The 23,284-nt window shown below is 34.7% G+C and overlaps 1 protein-coding gene across 6 annotated transcripts in view; it reads right to left on the bottom strand.

Annotated features, from left to right (window-relative positions):
- PHF14 (PHD finger protein 14) overlaps positions 1-23,284 on the bottom strand; it is a 203,823-nt gene that overhangs the window by 91,619 nt on the left and 88,920 nt on the right. For 5 of the 6 annotated variants that reach the window (XM_061164984.1, XM_061164983.1, XM_061164986.1 and 2 more), the window contains exons 15-16: positions 21,848-21,898; positions 21,608-21,729 (exon numbers count right to left, since the gene is read on the bottom strand). In XM_061164984.1, coding sequence (XP_061020967.1) covers positions 21,608-21,729; positions 21,848-21,898 — 173 coding nt within the window. Of the gene's footprint in view, positions 1-18,968; positions 19,083-21,607; positions 21,730-21,847; positions 21,899-23,284 lie in introns of those variants that run through there. The other variant, XM_061164989.1, reaches the window with a different exon arrangement.

Here is a 23,284-nt window from a genome sequence, read left to right as displayed (position 1 = left end):
TAGAATCAAGATTGCCGGGAGAAATATCAATAACCTCAGATATGCAGATGACACCACCCTTATGGCAGAGAGTGAAGAGGAACTAAAAAGCCTCTTGATGAAAGTGAAAGAGGAGAGTGAAAAAGTTGGCTTAAAGCTTAACATTCAGAAAACTAAGATCATGGCATCTGGTCCCATCACTTCATGGGAAATAGATGGGGAAACATTGGAAGCAGTGTCAGACTTTAATTTTTGGGCTCCAAAATCACTGCAGATGGTGACTGCCCCATGAAATTAAAAGATGTTTACTCCTTGGAAAGAAAGTGATAATCAACCTAGACAGCATATTAAAAAGCAGAGACATTACTTTGCTAACAAAGGTCCGTCTAGTCAAGGCGATGGTTTTTCCAGTGGTCATGCATGGATATGAGAGTTGGACTATAAAGAAAGCTGAGTGCCGAAATATTGATGAACTATAGTGTTGGAGAAGACCCTTGAGAGTCCCTTGGACTGCAAGGAGATCCAACCAGTCCATCCTAAAGGAGATCAGTCCTGGGTCTTCATTGGAAGGACTGATGCTGAAGCTGAAACTCCAATACTTTGGCCAGCTCATGCGAAGAGTTGACTCACTGGAAAAAGCCCTGATGCTGGGAGGGATTGGGGGCAGGAGGAGAAGGGGACGACAGAGGATGAGATGGTTGGATGGCATCACCGACTTGATGGACATGGGTTTGAATAAACTCCAGGAGTTGGTGATGGACAGGGAGGCCTGGCGTGCTGCGATTCACGGGGTGGCAAAGAGTCAGACATGACTGAGCGACCGAACTGAACTGAATACTAACAGTTTCCATTATCTGAGAATTTTCAGAAAACTGATTATTTCTACATAACAAATTTCTGTGGCTTTCTGGTCATAATGATGGAGAGTTGGGAGGGAGAAAGGGAAGGAAGAGGAGGGAAGATGGGAAAGCAAAGGAGGGTAAGAGGAAGGGAAAAAAGAAAAAAAGGAAGGAAGTGAAGAAGAAAAGGAAAGCAAAAGAAACTTGCTGAGTAAGGCATACTTTAATTATATCTCTAACAAAGTGCCAAATCATTTTTAGCTGAAAACACAGGGATTTATATCCACACTGCATATTATTCTAACTAGTTCTTTTGATCTATATAATCACTTGAAGATAAAGAACTGTTGAACTCAATGTAAACCCTCCCGTTCTGAGACATGTGCAAGAAAGAGCAGCAGAATTAAATCCATCAGGCAACTAAACATAATCGACACAGAGTTCATAAAGGGTGATGGTCTCCTATTAAAGCCAGCTGGGAAAATGGGCAGATTGAGAAATCTCAAGTTAAATTTCCATTTCTTTAGTTGAAATTGCGCTTTTTATGAATATTCCTATAATCCCAGGGATTCAGGGGGACCAAAGTAATGTTTAGTCAGATACTATCTGATGTATCTTTTTTCAAAAGTGAGATACTAAGAAATATGTATGTGCAAAATACATTTCCAAGGTTTTTGGTTTTGTTTTTTAAATTATTCTGTGATGGGGGCCCATATCCAGGCACTCCATACCAACTCTAAAACAGAGTCCAATGCTGTACAAGTGTTACAAAATATATTTTAGTGAGTTACTTTCTTTTTCTCAGCATGTTTCCATAGGTGCAAAAAAGTTTTATGTGGGACAACTTTATGACTTCATTCCCAACAGAAATGTGCCCTCTCAAAGTTAACAGGTATTGATCTTTAGACCAGTGAGTCTATAAAATCAGCTCTAATAATGCACATCTAAAGTGACAATAAAAAGTAGGCTACTTTCTGGTTACACGTAATAGGTGAGGTCTATGTAATTACTAAACAAAGCTGTCCTGATTTACTGACATGTCATTTCTGATCAAGAGTTACCAGGAAGAAAAAAGGAGAGGGGAGGACAATGGAGAAAAAAATTAACTTGAAAGAATAAAAACACTGCTTTAAAGATATAATAGAACTAAATGATTTGTGTATCACAGTTAACATAAAATGTAAAGGGGTAATAGTCATGCTATTAAAAAAATTTAACTTATTTATTTTGAAAACAGATTCCTATAATAGAATTCAGTGCTTGGTCACTCTTCCCCTACATTCCTATCCTAAAGTTTGGTTTCTTTTTAATGAAAAAAAGGAGTCAGCAAAACAAAATGCCACCATTAAATCATTCTGCAACATTTTGTGTCAAAAATGTAATGGGAAATGCACACATCAAGGGAAAGGTTACTGTTCTTCCAGAACATCTTTTCACTTGGTTCACGGCTCATCCTTCTACATAACCGTGCAGGCACTACTGACGGTTTTCTCTCTCAGTTTAATGTGGCATTTGAAGGATTATGGCATTTTCAGAAACCACAGTGCAGTGATTTTAGTGGTTATCTGACTGAAAGTGATACTGCGACTCAGAGTAACTGCGCTGTTTATGTGCAGTGGTAAAAGTCAGCTACAAACTCATTTCACATTATCAACCTAATTCTTGATTGCATTATTTTCTTAATAATACATGAGGTCAGTTTAGAAACTAACGCCGGAATTAGAGAAAACTCCATTTAAATGGGAGCCTGCTGTACATAGGTGTACTAGATTTAATTTTAAATCCTAATAACTGCATTGTTATAGAAAGAGTTAATTCAGAAATTGATAATCTTAACTCATTTCAGTTTAGCATAAATGTAACTGAAACTGTTTCACAAAAAGGGTTAAAATAAACAATTAAAAGGAAAATTCTTGGAAATTAAAATGAAAAGAAACCATATATCATACATGTAAATCAATTAAAAACTGTAAAGATACAGTAAATGAGATATGCTATAAATACCCAGATAACATTTTAATCTACAAATATTTGAATAGATTACTTATATTAATATATTTAAAGTATATTTTAAAAGCTCAATCTGTAATATTTTATTTTATAGAATTAAGAAAATAAAAAACTTTTCAGATTGAAAGAAAACAGTTTCTACTATAAACTATTTCTCTCAAACCTACATCTCAGTTAGTAAAAAATGAAAAGTGGCTGCCTTAAAATTAACTCATATGCTTCTGGTAAGCTATGACCTATAAAATGTATAATTGACAACAAAATTAGAAAAATAATATGGATTAATACAATAAAAAACAGCACTGTTGGTAGGAGGTTTGTGCTGTCAATTGTTCAAAATCCCAGACTGCTGGGTATTTTTCATTTCTGAATTTCCTTCTCTTCTCCTTTAGTGTATGATATAATGAAATCACAGAATATGAAAATTAAAAGGGATCTTCAAATATATCTAATACGTTGCTTAATTTATGAATGAGATAGTTTCCAGAAAAGTTGTCTGCATCCTCAAGGTGACACAGTCTTCAAACTCAGGTTTAGTCCTATACCCTCCACCCTCATTTTACCTGGTTAGTTATCTAATTAAGTTTTCAAGTGAGGTTCATTTTTTGAGCCTACCAAGATAAACATTCAATGCACTATCACTGCCAAAGACAGACTGTCCTTAATAAGCAAGAAAATTATATTCCTGGTTTTCCTAATTAACAACTTTTTCATATATGTTAACAGCATTATATGGAAAATTAGAGCTGTAATAATGACATATACCATATCTAAATAATAAGTGAATAGGGTAAGATGAGGGAAAAATGAGGTTTGATAACTTACTTTTATCCTTATTCAAAAAATAGAGATAGAAATATGAAAACATTTGTTTAAATACAACAATGTTATAATTAATACACACACATTCACACATGTACATTTTAAAACCTAAACAAGATCACCCTAAGGTTAAAGAATTCTGAGGTTATGTATTTCTGAGATTTAAGTCTCAGTTTTATGTATGCTAAAGAATCAACTAAATGATGCAAAACTTCCCAAGTGGGGAACAAACTGACATTTATTTTATGAAGATTCTGAAATGACAGTGTTCTTATTTGCTCAGTGAATTTCAAAGGACCGCAATTCTTTGTCTACTAACTTGTATTGTTCTACTCATTTAAATAATCTCTCTTCTCAAAAACAAAACCCTCAGATCACAAGTAATTAAGAGGCTGACTACAACAGAGGTAAATCTGTTTTTCAAATTTAATCTACCAAATGCAAATATACTGCACTTGTGATCTCTTTTTTTCACAACTGGTGGTTAATACAAATACTCACCTCTCTAAAATTTCACATCATTATGCCTATAAACTCAAGATTTCTTCAGTCTATTGTTAGAGTGATGCTGTTGTGTTCTTCAAGATAACACAGAGGGACTACAAAAGCATTTAGTAAACAGATGACCACAATTAAAATGACGAGTGACCAAAAAGGTAAAGATAAGATGCATCACACATTTTCATTTTCACAAACAGCAACTTCAATTAATATATGCAACATTATGTATATGATTTAAGTATGTACACATATGCCATTTTAATGTGTATACATATAACATAAATACAATGTAAATATATTCATATACCCTTCAACCTGAAAATTATTTGTAAAAGATGTAACTTGCCCCTGAAAAAAGGATAGAGTATATTTCCTTAAAAACAAAAGTCCCAGAGATAAACATCTACAAAGGTCACATTTATTGAATCCTATCCCTCTCACTTAATATAAAATACAAATGAAGAATAATCACATCTAAAGTTAAAAACAAAAAGCTATTTTAATAAGTCCTTTTAATATCAAAGAAAATCAAATAGTTGGAACAATAAAGATTACAGCGCTATAGTCTCAAAGAACATCAAATTTAATTAAAAAAAAAATTCAAAACAGCAGATATGATCCTAAAAGGGATGTCATCATTTAGCCTGAAACAAATACATTTATCAAAGGCAAGTTTTATTCTACCAAGGAGCTGAAATGTAAATCTATGTTGAGTCTGTATGAGCTAAGAGCACAGACTGTTTGAATCTGAGGATCAGTTTCACTACTTTCTTTTGGGAAGTCATTTATGCCTTAGTTGCCCCATCAAGTCAATGGAAGCAATACGACTGCGCACCTTATAGGGTAACTGTGAGGACTGAATGATTCAATATGTACATATATATATATATACACACATATATATATGGTTTCTGGTCCATATAGCATTATATAAATGGTTTATTACAGTTGTTTGCAGATATAGGGTATTTACAATTCCCTAATTACCGTGCCAAGCCATCTACTTCTTTTATCTCAACTAATCCTCCAACAACCTCTGGGTTAGGTACTATAGACTATGGTTATTTTACAGATAAAGAAACCAAACCACAGAGAACATAAAGGCAGAATTCCCAAATAACAGAAACAGGTTTTAAATCCAGGTGGCTGGCTATAAATACCCATTTTTAATTGTTCATTATATAGAACTGTTTCCCAAAATGTAGACTCTGAAATTTAATAACATTTAGGTTTTTCACATAAATTTAGCAGGTTTGCTTTAAAAATATCCAATGTAAATATCATGCTGAAGAAGGAATAAAATGGGATAAGTTTTTCACATACAAGATTCACTTTAATTAGAAGTATCTATTTCATTAAATTCTTTTCTTAAAGAAACATTCAATGACAGGTGTTCAAGCTGGTATGGCAGGTTTTATTTAGGACCATCATGACAGATTTAGGAACCACTGCAATGGGATTTTATACTGGGGCAGAAAGACTTGGCCAAACTCTGAATACAGTATGGCCAAGAAGGAATTCATAGAAAAAGTGCATGGTGGGGATGAATGGATAGAAAATTAATAAGCGGAAATATCAGTGCTAAGGGGGTTCTGGCTAAACTGACCTGAAAGAATTTTTTCTTAAGATATGCCTGGGTGATAAGAATGGTGGAGACAGAGGAACCTGATCAGATACCTCGGGCGATCAGACTTCAAGGGCAAGACGTTCTGCTTAAACTGACTGAGCAGGCTTCCTGCTAACACTGGACATCACAAGGAAACATACAGATGAACTTCGGAGAAAGTTCAGTAACATGATTAAAGTTTGGTCCAGCAAAGAATCTTTGTTGCCTTTAACATGTTAAAAAAAATTTTTTGAAAAAACAACAAAAACTAATTTTATTTAATCAAACATGTGTAAAAATAATATTAAGATAAAAAATGGATTAGGAAAGGAATAGGCTATGAGGAAGAAGTGACAAGAGAATATTTGCAGTGGTTTTCTGATGGTGAGGGTGAGCATGGGATACATGGCATATGGAATCTTCCCCCAACCAGGGATCAAACCCATGACACCTGCATTTGGAGTGCAGAGTCTTAACCGCTGGACCACTGGGGAAGCCCATAAGAGTAATATTAAGATGAAAAAAATGGATCAGGAAAGGAATAGGCTATGAAGAACCAGTGACAAGAAATATTTGCAGTGGTTGTCTGAGGGTAGGGTGGGAGCTAGGATTGACAGTGAATAGGCAGAGCACTTATTGAGGTAATGGAAAATTCTCTAAAATGGGACTCTATTGATAGCTGAACAGTTCTATAAATTTATTAAAAATTGTAACAGTCTACATTTAAAATGGCTGAATTTGTACAGTATGAAAATTAAATCTCAATATAGTTATTTTTAAAGAGAAAAAAATATTTGCTCTTTATCAAAGGAAGTAGGCTGTACCAAGGGAACTGGCTTATTTTCCAGTCTCTTCAGCTAAATGAGAGAAAAGGCAACAGGAATGATTTCCACTGTAAGAGACTTAGTCAAAATATATGTATAGTCTACATAGTTACAGGATAATCTAGAAAGAGATTCTGAAAGTATGTGTTTACAGGAGAGCCTGTGAGGGAATGTAATTTAGTACAGATTTGGGAACTTGTAACATCACATATGATCATCAGAGGTAGTCTGTTAGAGCTCAGAGATGATATAGCCTGACATCTTTTCTATTCAAATAAAAAAACAGGGATTTCCCTGGTGGTCCAGCGTCTAAGACTCCTCGCTCCCAATGCAGAGGGCATGGGTTCGATTCCTGGTCAGGGAACTAGATCCCACATGCCTTGACTAAAGATTCCATGTGCCACAAGACCCAGTGAAGCCAAATAAATAAATTAAAAAAAACAAAAAACAGAGGCCCTCTGAGATTCAGCAACTTGCTAGAACTGGCAAGAGACAAGCTTGGACTAACTGAGGTCTTCTAATTCTCAGTGAAGTAATCATAGTCAATCAGAAACCCGTATTTACCTACCCTTTTTGTTGTTTGCTACAAGTATATACTATTTTAAAGTTTGTTTTTAACAAGTAAAAATGAAAAAAACAATCAATTAAGACCTAAAGAAAAGTCTTTGCTCTCAAAGAGATGACACTATTTCAGTGTATAAGGCTGAAACGCATACAGACTTAGCAGCGCATCAGTAAATAATTTAACAAAAATTTACTCTGATTAACTTCCTGTGCCTTATTGTATGAGACTATGAGAATCATCATGAATAAATGGAAGGCCTCACTTAATCCAGTGAAAAAAAGTAATTCATAGATAATTTCTAAGGAATTGGATAATAGCAGGATATGGGATTTTATGTGGATCCTAAGGACAATCAAAGTAAGAAAAACATCATTATGGGATCATATAAGTCTGGAAGGATACATGAAAGAAGTAAATGCTGACCTAGTCTTAGAAGAAAGAAAATATGGTCTGAAATAGTATAGGAAGCAGCAAAGTCTCAAGCAAACAGGTGTAGTGCCCATCTAAAAGATAAAAATACTCAAGAAGCAACTGACAACTGAAGTAAAATCAATAAATTGTTTGAAAAACACAGCTTACCATAACTAAGGTAAGACAAAAGAAATAGTTTTCAATAGCTCTATTAGCTAAATATTTTAAAAATCAAGGGACGTCCCTGGTGGTCTAGTGGTTAAGACTCTGTCCTTCCAATGGAGTGGGTGTGGGTTCAATCTCTAGTTGGGTTACTAGGACCCCCACATGCTGCATGGGGCAGTTAAGAAATAAAAAGTAATAATAAATAAGTAAAGATTTTTTAATATGAAATTAATTACCGAAAACCTGCCAACAAAGAAAATTCTAGTCCAGAATGGGATAAAATAACAGCAAATGAAATAACTGACAAAGGATTAATCTCCAAAATACACAAGCAGCTCATTCAATTCAATACCAGAAAAACAAACAACCCAATTAAAAAGTGGGCAGAAGACCTAAACAGACATTTCTCCAAGGAAGATATACAGATGGCCGATAAACACATGAAAAGATACTTAACACTGCTCATTATTGTAGATATGCAAATCAAAATACAATGAGGTATATCAGCTCCTACCAATCAGAATGGCCATCATCAAAAAAATCTACAAACAATAAATGCTAGAGAGGGTGTAGAGAAAACGGAATCCTCTTGTACTATTGGTGGGAATGTAAATTGATACAGCCATATCAATGTAAATTGATATGAATACTGTATAGAGATTCCCTAAAAAACTAGGAATAAACTACCATATGACCCAACAATCACACTACTGGGCTTATACCCTGAGGAAACCATAACTGGAAAAGACACACATACTCCAATGTTCACTGCAGCACTATTTACAATAACTAGGACATGGAAGCAAACTAGATGTCCACCAACAGAGGAATGGCTAAACGAGCTGGAGTACATATAAACAATAGAGCATTACTCAGTCATAAAAAGGAACACTTCAGTTCTAAAGAAAAGGGTGAACCCAGAGCCTATTACAAAGAGTGAAATAAGTCAGAAAGACAAATATCATATGTTAACATACATATATGAAATCTAGAAAGATAGTACTAATGAACCCATTTGCAACTCAGCAACGGAGACACTGACCTAGAGAACAGGCTTGTGGACACAGTTGAGGAAGGAGAGGGCGGGATGAATTGAGAGAGTAGCACTGAAAGATGTACCTTACCATATGTAAAACAGATAGTGGGAAGTTGCCGTATGACACAGGGCACTCAAACCCAGTGTTCTGTGACAATGAAGCGGGTGAGATGGATGGAAGGTGGGAGGGAGGTTCAAGAAGGAGGGGACATGGGACATACGTACACCTATCGTCAATTCATGTTGATGTATGGCAAGAAACCAACACAATACTGTAAAAGCAATTATTCTCCAATTAAAGTTAAATTAAAAAAAAAAAGAAAGAAAACTCTGGTCCAGATGGTTACATTTGAGGAATTCAATGAAAATTCAATGAAGAAATAAAATCAATCAATAAATGCTTTTAAAAAATAGAATACTTTCTAACATCTTCTAGAAGGCCAGTATAACCTGATAAACAAAATCTGATAAAGACTTAAGAAATTGTAAGAATAATATTTACATGAATAGAGACACAAAACCCTTATCAAAATAATAGCAAATGAAATCCAAATATATAGCTCAGGAGGGCCTTATCCCAGGATTGTAAAGTCAATAAAACTTTAGAGGTCTCCATCTGTGAAGGATGGAAAAGCTAGACTGAAAAACTGCTTGTGCACCTACTTGTGCCAAGATCTCCTTATTGAGAGGTCTTAACACTTCTCACCACTGACTCTATTTTTCCATTTCCTAGCCTTTTCTCTTCTTCTTTACTCCAGTCCCTGGGTCCATTAAACAGCAAAAGCCTTCTGATTTTAACCATAACATTTAGCTTGGCTTCTGATCCTAATAACCACCTCAACATCTGGCAGCTCTCAACACCTGCATAAAGTTTTTTTTTTAAATCTTATTTAAAAATTCTTATACAATAGCATCAAAAACATTAAATACTTAGGAATACATTTAATAATAAACATGTAAGACTTCTACAATGCAAACTATAAAAACATTGATAAAAAAAAAGGATATCAGAAAATCTGAACAAATGTAAAGATATACCTAGTTCATGCATCAGGAAACAATTCTGTTAATGCCCCCCAATATTAATGCTCCCCAAATTCATCCATATATTCAACACAAAGCTAATCAAAATCCCAGTAGGAGTCTTTTGAAACATTGTGGTTAAATATATGTAAGATTTACCATTTAACTGTTTTTTAAGTGTATATTTCTGATACATTAAGTATATTCACACTGTTGTGCAAGCATCATCACCATTTATCTCCAGAACTTTTTCATTTTACACAGCTGAAACGACAGCTGAAACTCATTACCTATTTCAAACACTAACTCCCCAGTCACCCTGCTCCTGGCAACCACGATTCCACTTTCTGTCTCTATGAATTTTACTACTCTTAAGTATCCCATATTAAGTAGAATCATACATTTGTCCTTTTTTGACTGGCTTATTTCAGTCAGTATTGGTCTTCAGTGTTCATTCATGTTAATGGCATGTGTCAGAATTTCCTTCCTTTTTATGGTTGAAATATATCCTGAGAGCTTCCCTGGTGGCTCAGCGGTAAAGAATCTACCAGCCAATGCAGGAGACGTAGTTTCAATCCCTGGATCAGGAAGATCTCCTGGAGAAGGAAATGGCAACCCACTTCAGTATTCTTGCCTGGAAAACACCACCAACAGAGAAGCCTGGTGGGCTAGAGTCCAAGGCATCCCAAAAAGTGGGACATGACTTAGTGACTAAACAACAACATGTATATATCATATGTTGTTTATCCATTCATCTATTAATGGACACTTCTTTACACCATTTGACTACTACCAATAGTGCTGCCAGGCTTTCATGGTAGCTCAGCTGGTGAAAAGCTGCCTGCAATGCAAGAGACTCTCAATCGATTTCTGGATCGGGAAGATACCCTAGAGAAGGGACAGACTACCCACTCCAGTATTCTTGGGCTTCCCTGGTGGCTCAGTCAGTAAAGAATCTGCCTGCAACGCAGGAGACCTGGGTTGGGAAGATCCCCTGGAGGAGGACATGGCAACCCATTCCAGGATTCTTGCCTAGAGAATCCCCATGGACAGAGGAACCTGGTGGGCTGCAGTCCATTTGGGGTCACAGAGAGTCAGACACGACTGAGCGACAAAGCACATACAGCGATAATGCTGCCATGAATATGAAGGTACAATATCTCTTTAAGCTCCTGCTTTCAATTCTTTGGGGTATATACTCTCTAGAAGTGAAATTTCTTTTTCTCCACATCCTCCTCCAAACTTGTTATTTTCTATTTTTGTTTGTTTAATAATAGTCATTCTAATGGGTTTGAAGCAGTATCTCACTGTGGTTTTGCTTTGAATTTCACTAATGATTAGTGTACAGCATCTTTTCATATGCTTAGTAACACTAGAGTCTTTTTGGAGAAATGTCTGTTCAAGTCTTTTGCTCATTTTTAATCAGTTTTTTTCATTGTTGTAAATTATTTATTGCTCTTTTTACACTCTTGATATCAATCCCTCATTGGATGTATGATTTGCAGATATTTTCTCACACTTTGTTGGTTGCCTTTTCACTCTGTTGGTAGTTTCCTTTGACACAGACATTTCTAATTTTGAATGAAGTCTAACTTATATATTTTTGTTGTTGTTGCTGGCCTGTGCTTTTTTGGCCATCATACCCAGGCTTTCTTCCTTTTAATAAATATGGAAAGCTCTTTCTGACACTCATATGAAAATGCAAAGGATCCCAAATAACAAATGAGCTTACGATAAGGCCTCAATAATCCAGACATTAGTACTGGCCTAGACATATGTACATAGCTTGATGGAACAGAATACAAAGTCTAGAAACTGACCCTCATTTAAAAAGTCAATTAATATTTAACAATGAAACCAAAGCAACTTAATGTAGAAAGGAAATGCTTGCCAGAAATTTATTAGAAAATTGGTGCTAGAAAACTAGAAATCCACATGGGATAATAAACAAACCTTCCTTAACTCTACCTGAAGTTGAACAAAAATTAACTTCAGGTGAACCACATAATCTCAGTATAAAAGATAAATCATAAAGCTTTTAGAAGAACACAAAGATAATTTTTGTGACCTGGACCTAAGCAAAGACTTCTTAGATAGGACACAAAGGCAATAATCATAAAATAAAAAGTTGCTAAACTGAACTTAGTAAAATTGGTAATTTCTGCTCTCTAATATCATTAAAAAATGAATAAGCAGTCCATAGATAAAGATTGTATGTTTGAAAAACATGTATTTGCAAAATAGAGAGTATATTAAAAACTCATATAAACTCAATACTACACATACAACCCAATTTTTTTTTTAATAAGCAAAAGAATTAGCTCACAAAGGAAGATGTACAAACAGCCAGTGAGCATATAAAAATGTGCTCAACATTATTATACATCAGGGTAATGCAAACTAAAACCACAGTGACATTCCCTCACACATTCATTAAAATGGCTGAAATCAAATAAAAACTAAACATGCCATTTATATGTTCTACAAGAGGTAACTTCTAGGGGGAAAAAAATAAAGTGGTTGCCTTTGAAAAGAGGGACACGGCTCTTGAGAGTGATAAAAACTGTTCTACGTCTCAATAGAAATGGGGGTTACATAAGCACATCATAAAAATTTTTGTTACATGCTTTTCTTAAAATTCACCAATTTATTCATTTAACATTTATGCATTTCACTGTTTGTAACTTTAACCACACACACACACATACACACACACACAAGCAACTACTGAACTTAACAGATTTATTTTTTGCAATGGTTGGGGCTAGCAATTCTGAAACTACTTCCTACATATTCTAAGCTTGAGCAAATAGGAAAATATATTGTCCTGAAACCTAAACTGGATAAGACAACTTATAAGTACATTTTTATATTTCTATGAAATATTTCTGTGAAATATTTCTATTTCTATAAAAATGTTTCTATGAAACTATTTCAGCTCGTTACATCATCAATTCAGAATTTACAACCTTTGGAATGCTTAATTATTGTTTCTCTAAGTAGTTTACAGAGTCTGGATTTAAAAACACTGAGCAAAGCACATGTAACTAGACTTCTATACAGATACAGACATTTTGCTTACTTCAATTTTAATGTTTGTTGTCTACATCAAAATTATTAAGATCATATTTTGTCAAAATATCTATTTAAAAATATATCAGATAGGGTGACACATAATGAAACTTTAAATAGTTGCAATGTTTACATTTTTCCTACTTATCTTTGATTAAAGTGAAAGTCGCCCAGTCGAGTCTGACTCTTTGCGACCCCATGGACTATAGCCTGCTAGGCTCCTCTGTCCACGGAATTTTCCAGGCAAGAATACTGGGGTGGGTTGCCATTTCCTTCTCCAATCTTTGATTAAAAATAGAAAGAAAAATATCTTTGTTAATCAGTGCTCAGGCTGACTTCTTTATACATTCTAGCATTTTTCATATATTAAATGCTGGCATTCTTATAGAGTTTTAATTCTGGGATTAAACTGATTGAATTAGGCTTTATTTTTTAAGTTAATACAAATAAGTAACCAGGTCTTCAAAAATTATAATAAACTTTCAAAACTAAAGTAGACCTCACTAGGTTTTTTTTTAACATCAAAAAGCTTAAAAATCAATTGTCCGTTAAATAAAATGAAAATTTAGAAATATTTTCTCAAAATATGAATATAATGATGTTAAACTGTCCAGAATATGACAGAAATACGTTTCTGAATTCTATTCAATTTTAATTTTACTTATGCATAAGGTGATGTTCGGAGAAGTCAATGGCACCCCACTCCAGTACTCTTGCCTGGAAAATCCCATGGACGGAGGAGCCTGGTAGGCTGCAGTCCATGGGGTCGCAAAGAGTCAGACATGACTGAGCGGCTTCACTTTCACTTTTCACTTTTATGCATTGGAGAAGGAAATGGCAACCCACTCCAGTGTTCTTGCCTGGAGAATCCCAGGGATGGGGTCGCACAGAGTCGGACACGACTGAAGTGACTTAGCAGTAGCAGTAGGTGATGTTGTTTGGTATTCATATCAGAATTTCCTCGAAAATCTGTTTCTATAAACTATTTCTTATAATGGCTATTCAAAAAGTAAATGTAAAAGTTTTTTAAGCAGTTAAAATACCTAAGAAAAGGAAGTTTCAAGTCATAATTATACTCCTCTCTTTAAATTTTCAAATAATTTCTAATGCTTCATCAATTTGGTTTAGAACACTACACCTACCTTCCCTTTTGATGTGAACCTTGTTAAAGAATTAGCAAATTTCCTCAGGCTATGAGTTACAGCAAGTCTATATGTCTTTCAACATCTTGATGTGCTACTTTATCTTTGCCTTTTATGTAAAATTAGATTTTTATATCAGATTTTTTATAATATTTTTAAGCCTATTTTATATTAAAAATAACAATTAGGAAGATTTAATATCTGGCCAATGATTCTGTAACGCAACCTCCTATGAAGTGTGGAAGGCATTAACTACCACAGGGAGGCGCTCTTTGCTCAGTGACTTGGAGTAAGAACAGGAGAGCTATAAGGATATGTAAAACAGAGACTGTGCCTTCTAGATGGCCATACTTGCAAGAGAGAAAAGTCAAGTAATATTACAGCACTAATAGCATTGAACTTCAAAAAGAGATATATCACACAGGACATAAGGGTGACATGAGGGGATATATGTTACTACACATAATTGAAAAAAGTATTAGACCTCCAAGCTTTGGAAACAATCCTTTAGAATACAGCAATTTGTACTACACCAATCACTGACTCAGGGTTACAAAACAAAACAAAACATTAAAACCTATCCTTGAAACTGTTGGTAAAAGTAAGGAACAGAAACAGAAGATTAGCCAGAAATGTCTTTGTGCAGGAAATGTTTTTAATAATTTGAAATTTATTAGAAGACAAATCATTTTAAAATTTCTCTTTGTTTCTGATTTACAAGTATCCAAATAATATACATTTGCACCATCATTTGACATTCCTACATAAATATGGAAATTTTATCACTAAGACTGATTACTATGTGATAAACTACAGAAGAAATAATAAATTGAAAGTGTATAATCAAAATAAATCATTCTAAATATTTCAGTTAGTCAGTCAGTCAGTTCAGCTGCTCAGTCATGTCCGACTCTTTGTGACCCCATGGACTGCAGCACGCCAGGTTTCCCTCTCCATCACCAACTTCCAGAGTTTCCTCAAACTCATGTCCATTGAGTCAGTGATGCCATCCAACCATCTCATCCTCTGTCGTCCCCTTCACCTCCCACCTTCAATCTTTCCCAGCATGAGGGTCTTTTCAAATGAGTCAACTATTCACATCAGGTGGCCAAAGTATTGGAGTTTCAGACTCAACATCAGTCCTTCCAATGAAGACCCAGGACTGATTTCCTTTAGGATGGACTGGCTGGATCTCCTTGCAGCCCAAGGGACTCTCAAGAGTCTTCTCTAACACCCCAGTTGAAAAGCATCAATTCTTTGGCGCTCAGCTTTCCTTATAGTCCAACTCTCACATCCATACATCACTACCGGAAAAAACATAGCCTTGACTACATGACCTTTGTTGGCAAAGTAATGTCTCTGCTTTTTAATATGCTGTCTAGATTGCTCATAACTTTTCTCCCTAGGAGTAAGCATCTTTTAATTTCATGGCTGTAGTCACCATCTGCAGTGATTTTGGAGTCCAAACAAGTAAAGTCTGTCACTGTTTCCGCTATTTCTCCATCTATTTGCCATGAAGTGATGGGACCAGATGCCATGATCTTAGTTTTCTGAATGTTAAGCTTTAAGCCAACTTTTTCATTCTCCTCTTTCACTTTCATCAGAGGCTCTTTAGTTCTTCTTCACTTTCTGCCATAAGGGTGGTGTCATCTGCATATCTGAGATTATTGATACTTCTCCCAGCAATCTTGATTCCAGCTTGTGCTTCTTCCAGCCCAGTGTTTCTCATGATGTACTCTGCATATAAGTTAAATAAGCAGAGTGACAATATACAGCCTTGATGTACTCCTTTTCCTATTGGGAACCAGTCTGTTTGTCCATGTCCAGTTCTAACTGTTGCTTCCTGATCCGCATACAGATTTCTCAAGACACAGGTCAGGTGGTCTGGTATTCCCACCTCTTTCAGAATTTTCCACAGTTTATTGTGATCCACACAGTCAAAGGCTTTGGCATAGTCAATAAAGCATAAATAGATAGGAGCAGATACCCCACGCCCAAGGTCAGGAGCGGCAGCTGCAGTGCTGGACTGGCAGTGAGGAGACACCCCACGTCCAAGGGCAAAGCAGAAGCCCCAGCAAGATGGTAGGAGGGGCGAATTTGCGTTTAGAATCAAACCCCATTCCCGCCAGAGATGCTCAGAGGACTCAAATAAACCGTGTGCGCACCAGGACCCAGGGCCCCACAGAGACTGAGACAGAACTGTGTTTGAGCGTCTGCTGTGGAGGGATGGGTCGGTGGTGGTCTGTCGCAGGGACAGAGGTTCTGGGTGCAGCAGACTTGGGTATGGCATAAGCCCTCTTGGAGGAGGTCGCCATTAACCCCACCACAGAGCTGCCAGAACTGACATAGGACTGGGAAATAGACTCTCGGAGGGCACAACAGAAACCTGCGTACCAGGACCCAGAAGAAAGGAGCAGTGACCCCACAGGAGACTGCCCCGGACTTGCCTGTGGGTGTCCGGGTGTCTCCAGCAGAGGAGTCACGTGCTGCAGGGTCGGCGGTGGCCTGCTGCAGGGTTGGGGGCACTGAGTGCAGCAGTACGTGCAACGGATCTTTTGACGGAGGTCACCTCTATCTTCATTGCCTCCATCATAGTTTGGCCCCAGGTAAATAGCAAGGAGGGAACACAGTTCCACCCATCAACAGAAAATTGGATTAACAATTTACTGAGCGGGGCCCTGCCAATCAGAACAAGACCCAGTTTCACCCTCAGTCTCTCCCACCAGGAAGCTTCCATAAGCCTCTTATCCTTATTGATCAGAGGGCAGACAGACTGAAAACCACAATCACAGAAAGCTAACCAATCTAATCATATGGACCACAGCCTTGTCTAACTCAATGAAACTATGAGCCAGGCCGGGTAGGGCCACCCAAGACAGACAGGTCACGGTGGGGAGTTCTGACAAAACGTGGTCCACTGGAGAAGGGAATGGCAAACCACTTCAGTATTCTTGCCTGAGAACCCCATGAACAGTATGAAATATTTTAGGCAATCTATTAAATGTAGTCAATTATTATTAAGAGAAATGAAACTAAGTTTTATTTTTTTTAAGTACTTTAAAACAATCTATTAGTATTTAAAGTGATCTTATGTTCTGTGAACATAGAGTTACAAATATGATTTGCTCTCTTAGTCTAATCGAATCTCTGGGGAATAAAACACCTCTTACTATGACCCAGGCAATCTATAAACCTCCAAAAAGCTCAAACAGGAAAGGTAATTATAAATTGAAGAATCTGAATTATCACAAAGACCAATATTTGAAATAATTGATAAATACGAATTTGTGTCTGTGTTCCTAGTAACTTATGATACCATCAAATTGTTTTGAGGAAGGCATTCAGAAGCTAGATGTTTAAAATGCCAAATAAAAAAAAAAAAAAAAAAAACAATAAAATGCCAAATAAATAAAAGTGCTAATAACAGTGTTAAGAGACCAAATAAACATTCTAACCCTGTAACCAAAATGGTTCAATACCTATATAATTTGCCATATACTCAAATAAGGAAGAGAATATAGTAAACATTTAATGGTTTAGACTTAGCTATAAAAGTGAAACAGCTGCACAGATCATTTCCTACCCTCAATGCTTCTAAGTAATGGCCACAATACAATGTAAAACCAAAGATGTTATTTAAGAGGACAATGGATTATAAGGATCTTCATTTTAGGAGAACTTCTTCCTCTCTCCTATCTCCTGTTAAGTAATAAAATGTGTCCCACTGAGTTTACACAGTTAAGATAAAATTTGAAGCCTAAAATTTTGGTCTTATTCCTAATTTGATAGTTTGATAAAGATGTATAGAGAACAAAAGCCAACCTACCTCTAAAATTTATCTTTTGAAAATATGTTCAAGAAGAATAATCACTTTATTTCTTTTACATTAATATATCAAGTAACAATTCATCTTTGCGATTCCTAGTCCTTTACCTAATCCACAGAAAAAAACCACTGCTCTTTAGCAACATGAAAGTAATCCTCCTTTATTAAGTTTTTTAAACATTTTATCATATACTTATACTGAGTGAACAATTTGTTCTAGGAATAAATTAGAATAGTAAATGTTTTTAAATTAATTCAGCAAAGAATAATGTCACTACTCATATGGCAAAGTCACTCATTTGCCACGCATTTACTGAGAATTAAATGTCCCAGGAACTGAGGAAGCAAAACCAAGTAAGATATCACTAAGAGCTCAAAAGTATCTCCAACAAGGAACATTCATAGCAAAAAAGATAAATATCTTCAAAGACCTCATAATTTGAAGACAGTTTCAATTTGCCCTTTAGCATTTAATTGCACTAAATAACATAGAGGAATATATTTTCAATTGGAAACTTTCCAGCTAAATTTTAATTAAGCTTAAAAGCAGATGGCAAAAAAGGAAGCACTATTTTTTTTTTAATTCATATAATAATGTAAACCATCTTTCATTCTTAAGACACTGATAACTTTCATATTTCCCATGTTTAGAAGAAATAGTTGGTCAAATCATTTTGGGGACCATGTTTCAACAAATTCAAAATTTTTGTCTCCCTTATTCCAAGAATAATCATATACAAAAACAGGACAAGCACATTCTCTGAAAGGTAAAAAAATATGCATTAGTATTATTAATGTAACATATTTACCAACTAGAACCCTTATTTCAGAGTACACATACATGTATTCTTTGAATTACGAAGTATTAATAATACCACTGCCCTACTATCTTATACAGAATAACTCACAAAGCTTGTAATGGAGCACAGCATGATTGTGATCATGTACAAGAGAGGAAAAAACCAAGACACACAAATTCTAAATTACTTGTCAAAGACCTGAGAAAACTTAAGAGGCAAAACAGAAAATAACATTTGGAACCTACTATTACAGGTAATTGACAAATTGAATGCAACTTTCTCATGATATTAAAAAAAATTATACATGTAAATTAACATATACACATTTACAAATAACTGAAAAAGCCAGGAACATCATAAGAACTTTTTATATAGCCTGAATTACATAGAGAAGTGTGGTTTCAAAATCAAAGCTGCTGAACAGCCGATTCCAGTGAGTCATGTACATTAGTTCAAAGTAACCTGAGAAAATACAGTATATTCAACATAATATTAGTAATTAAATTATGACCCAAGAAGTTTAATTTTATAAGAGGACTTAATAAACATATATAATAAATAATATGACCAAGCACTGAAATATATCTTCAGGGAAATAAAAGGTTAATTTAAAATGTCTTAAAAGTAAAGTTAAAAAAATAGCATGTGTACATAATATTTAAGATGCAACTTAATTATAAAAGTGTGGGTTTTGGGGAGAGGGGTTTGCAAACAATGATGGTACCAATTACAAAATAAGAGAGATCTTAGGGGAAATGGTAGATACTGGCTTATAAGCATACCTCTTTAAACACATGAAATTCTACATAAAATTCTTCTTTAACCCAAGAGCAATGTGCTTAAACTAAATGTGTGTGTGTGTGTGTATATAAAATATAGATAAAATATATATATGTATTTTTAAAGAACAATCACATTAGAACTATAAAACATTTTATGGCAAGGCTTTATATCCAGCTTATTTTGTTCTCAGAGCATTATTAAGATATAATGTTTATAAAACACTTAATTCCCTCTTCATTACCTCTAAAATAATTGCAAAAAATCTAATATTATCTGCTTAACAAGGCAAAACTAAGGAAGAAGATTTGTATATCCATCATTTCTAGATTAACAAAAATATCTTTACCTTCCAGAAGACTTTCACAAAAATCCGACACTGGAGTGTTATAATAATGCAAATGAGGATGAAAATTTTATAATAGGAACTGATTAAATAAATGAGAGGAAAGGCTAATAATAGCAAAAAATGTTTATCAAGAATCAAAGAAAGATGATACTTATTTTTTCTTTTTTAAGACAACTATAAAACAATGTCCTGGAGATACTCTTGTTATAAAGTGGTTTTTAAGATGAAAATTGTATTTACTTCTTAGGTTCTTTTTTTCAAATACATGACCAAATAAATAAAATAAAAACCTGACAAAAACATATAGAGTCTATAGCAAAAAGGCCTGCATCAGTCTAATATCTTAGAAAAATAAATAGGACATAGATATTTACATAGATTTTAATAGTTATAAAAAGAATAACCAGCTCTCTTAACTACTGCTTCAAAATAATCATGCCCAATGCCACTCTCAACCCCCAAGGGTATTTTCTTCTAGACTGAATTTTTGTTCATTATGTAAGAGTGCTTTTATGTTTTTTCTTTTATTTATTTGTTGTTTTATGCATTCCAGTATGTTATGCTTATGCTTGGGATTTCTTTTTTTATATAAATCAGAAAATTATGTTGTGATGAGAATTATTCATGGGTCTCTTCTGATACTTCAACTAATTTACCCTAAACTTAAACAAGCTTAATCTCCAGGAAAGCTCTCATGATATTCTACATAAACTATTTCAAAAAACAGTGGTCTAATAATACAGACTTTTTCAAGTTTGCTGAAGCACTTTTTATTTCTTCACTGAAATTTATACTTTTTCTATCTCAATGACGGCATAAAGAAGTCGTGAAATTTAAAACCACATGCCTTTAATTTAAGAAATTAAAACAAGCAAATTATACTTCTGATGACAAATAAATGACATCATTTTGGAAGCAAATATTTAAAATCTTATAAAGGTATTAATACACATTACCTAATAATTTTGAATCATTTAATTTCTATGCCATGAATTAGTCAGGGGTTTATCAAAAGACAATTTTTGAAGGAAATTAGAAAGTGTTCCCATAACATACTAAAAAATTCTTTGTGACTCCGTCCTTTGAAAGAGGATACCTCTTTTTAGATGAGGTCTCCTTTTTTTCACCCACCCACTGCTTCATCTCACTGAAAGCTGCACAATTTCATCATTTCAGCAAGAGAGGCAAAGGGCTAAAATTAGCAGTTTCTGAACCCTCAGGAATAGCACTATGCCATATCACCTGAGATTCCTGATTAGATTATGTCTGATTTAAAAAAAAAAAGTAACAAAACAAAACAAAGAAACAAAGAAGAAAACAAAACAGAAAACAAAAAATATCTATCTAGGCCATCTTTTCACCTTTCTTTATTTCATAAGAGAGAAGCATTTAACACATTTTTTTTGAAAAATGATAAAGTACTAACAAAGCTCGTGTCAATAAAAAGTATTTCTTATCACTACTGCTAAAAAACTTACCAACTTTTATATGCTAACAAAACTCAGTAGTTTTATTGCTTTATAAGATAAAACATAATAACCTTAGTGCAAAGAGTATAGATCAAATTATTTTTGTGGCCTCTATCTATATATAGAACACAGTCAACTTCTCATGTCAAGGGAAAATTAATTCTCTTTTGTTCAAGATCCAGACTATCACTCTTAACTATATCTAAATCCAGAGAATAACCATGTGTAGCACATTGGATGAAACTTGTTTCTGATGTACTTTTTTCACTAAATAAGATTTTAAGAAAGGTCCTATACTGTGATTTTCCCCCCCCATTATATCTGTGATGAGAAAATGATTAGGATGGAACCTTAATCCCCTAAAGACAAAGTCTCAGCATCCAGCTTACCTGACAAGATTTTCATTGTCTCCAGTTCCCTTGCAAGTTGCACATTCAGTTCGTAAATCTTCAGCCTTGGGCTTCTTTTGTAACACAGACTGCCTTTGTCTTCTCTCTCTAGGAACTCTTTCCTGTCATACAAGGAAGAAACAAAATATAATATCAGGATATGAGGAAAACAGAAATAATTTTAAGCAAGGAAGTTTCTCAAAGTTTAAACTATGCAAAATATGCTTAACTTATTCCAACCTCATGTTTTTCTTCCTCAGGAATGAAGCTTCGTTTTCGTCCTCTGGTTCTCTAAAAGAAAAGAAAGAAAAGTCCACTAAAATATCCAATGTTTAATTAACAGTAAAAATAAATTTTCTCTGTTAAATGTTACTGCTTAGGTTAAGCACTTGGAAAGTTAGCAGCACTTCTAATTAATGCAGTACTTGCTCTATTGCACTTTGTTACAATTTATATCACAGAAAATAAAAACATGACAAATTAAGTACAGCCTACAGTAACAGTGCTTTACTTTTAAATAACAAATATCTAAAAAGAAAAATAAGCTACAAAATTAGCTTGAAGATTTATGAACACCATAGATGTCATACTGTGATGATTTATGAAGAACATTTAAACTTTCATAACTTACCATATATGACTTCTAGAGCTAAACCTGGACTCACACTACATCTATTGTATGCCTCTGTGTGTGTGTGTATGTTTGTGTGCTGCACAAACATGTCTGAGTAACAAAGAATCAATTTTTAACAGCTATGAAACAAGTGGGAGGCAAAGGTCTCAGATGTCTCCCAATCCAGTTAAAATAAAATTAACTAAAACATGGTATAGGTGACTTGAGCTTATTTATTTAAAATTCTTAAAATTTATATCCTGTATTTCAGAACACATTTACCATGTCAAAGACAACATTCGTATGTTTTAAAGTAATACAAGTACAATAGTATTTGCAGCCCATATGTTAAAAATCTTGACCCATGTAGCACAGACTCTGGAGATTTATAATTCTCATGTGAAGATCACTGTTCTGAAGAGAGAATGAAGAGAAAGGAGGCACCGCTTTCAAAAATTACTTTGTCTGACTGCTGAGATCAAGGAACATTATTCCCAAGTTATAGTAGAGACCAAACAATTTTAAATAACTGTCTTTTCAATTTTCCAGAGTACCAAGTCACTTGTTATTTAGTACCCTGGCCAACTACATCCTGTTTAATCTGCCCCTTGAGGAGAAGGGGGCAACAGAGGATGAGATGGTTGAATGGTATCATTGACTCAATGGGTATGAGTTTGAGCAAACTCAGGAACATAGTGAAGGACAGGGAAGCCTGGCCAGCTGCAGTCCATGGGCTTACAAAGAGTCGGACACAACTGGGCAACTGAACAACAGATAAGCAAGAGTTAACTAAATCAGTCATTTAAAATAAGTAAATTTAAAGACAACATATTCAGTTACATTTATACTGTCAATCAGTATATTTTGATTATATTACAGAAGAAATTAGGAAGAAAAAGTAAGGTACCCAGGGAAAAGTTTCAAATGCAGTCCACATTGGACATGACTGGGTGACTGAGCGCACATACATCTAATTTTAATTCCAAAGAATTAGTACTAAGCCTTGCTTCTCAAAATATGAACCATGGTTCATAAGCACTGGCATCCACTGGGAGTTAGTTAGA

This window comes from Dama dama, chromosome 18, assembly GCF_033118175.1.
Source record: "Dama dama isolate Ldn47 chromosome 18, ASM3311817v1, whole genome shotgun sequence".
In the NCBI taxonomy this organism is placed as follows: Eukaryota; Metazoa; Chordata; class Mammalia; order Artiodactyla; family Cervidae; genus Dama; species Dama dama.
Note: the sequence above shows the minus strand (reverse complement) of the source record. Positions and strands in the feature narration are given on the sequence as shown.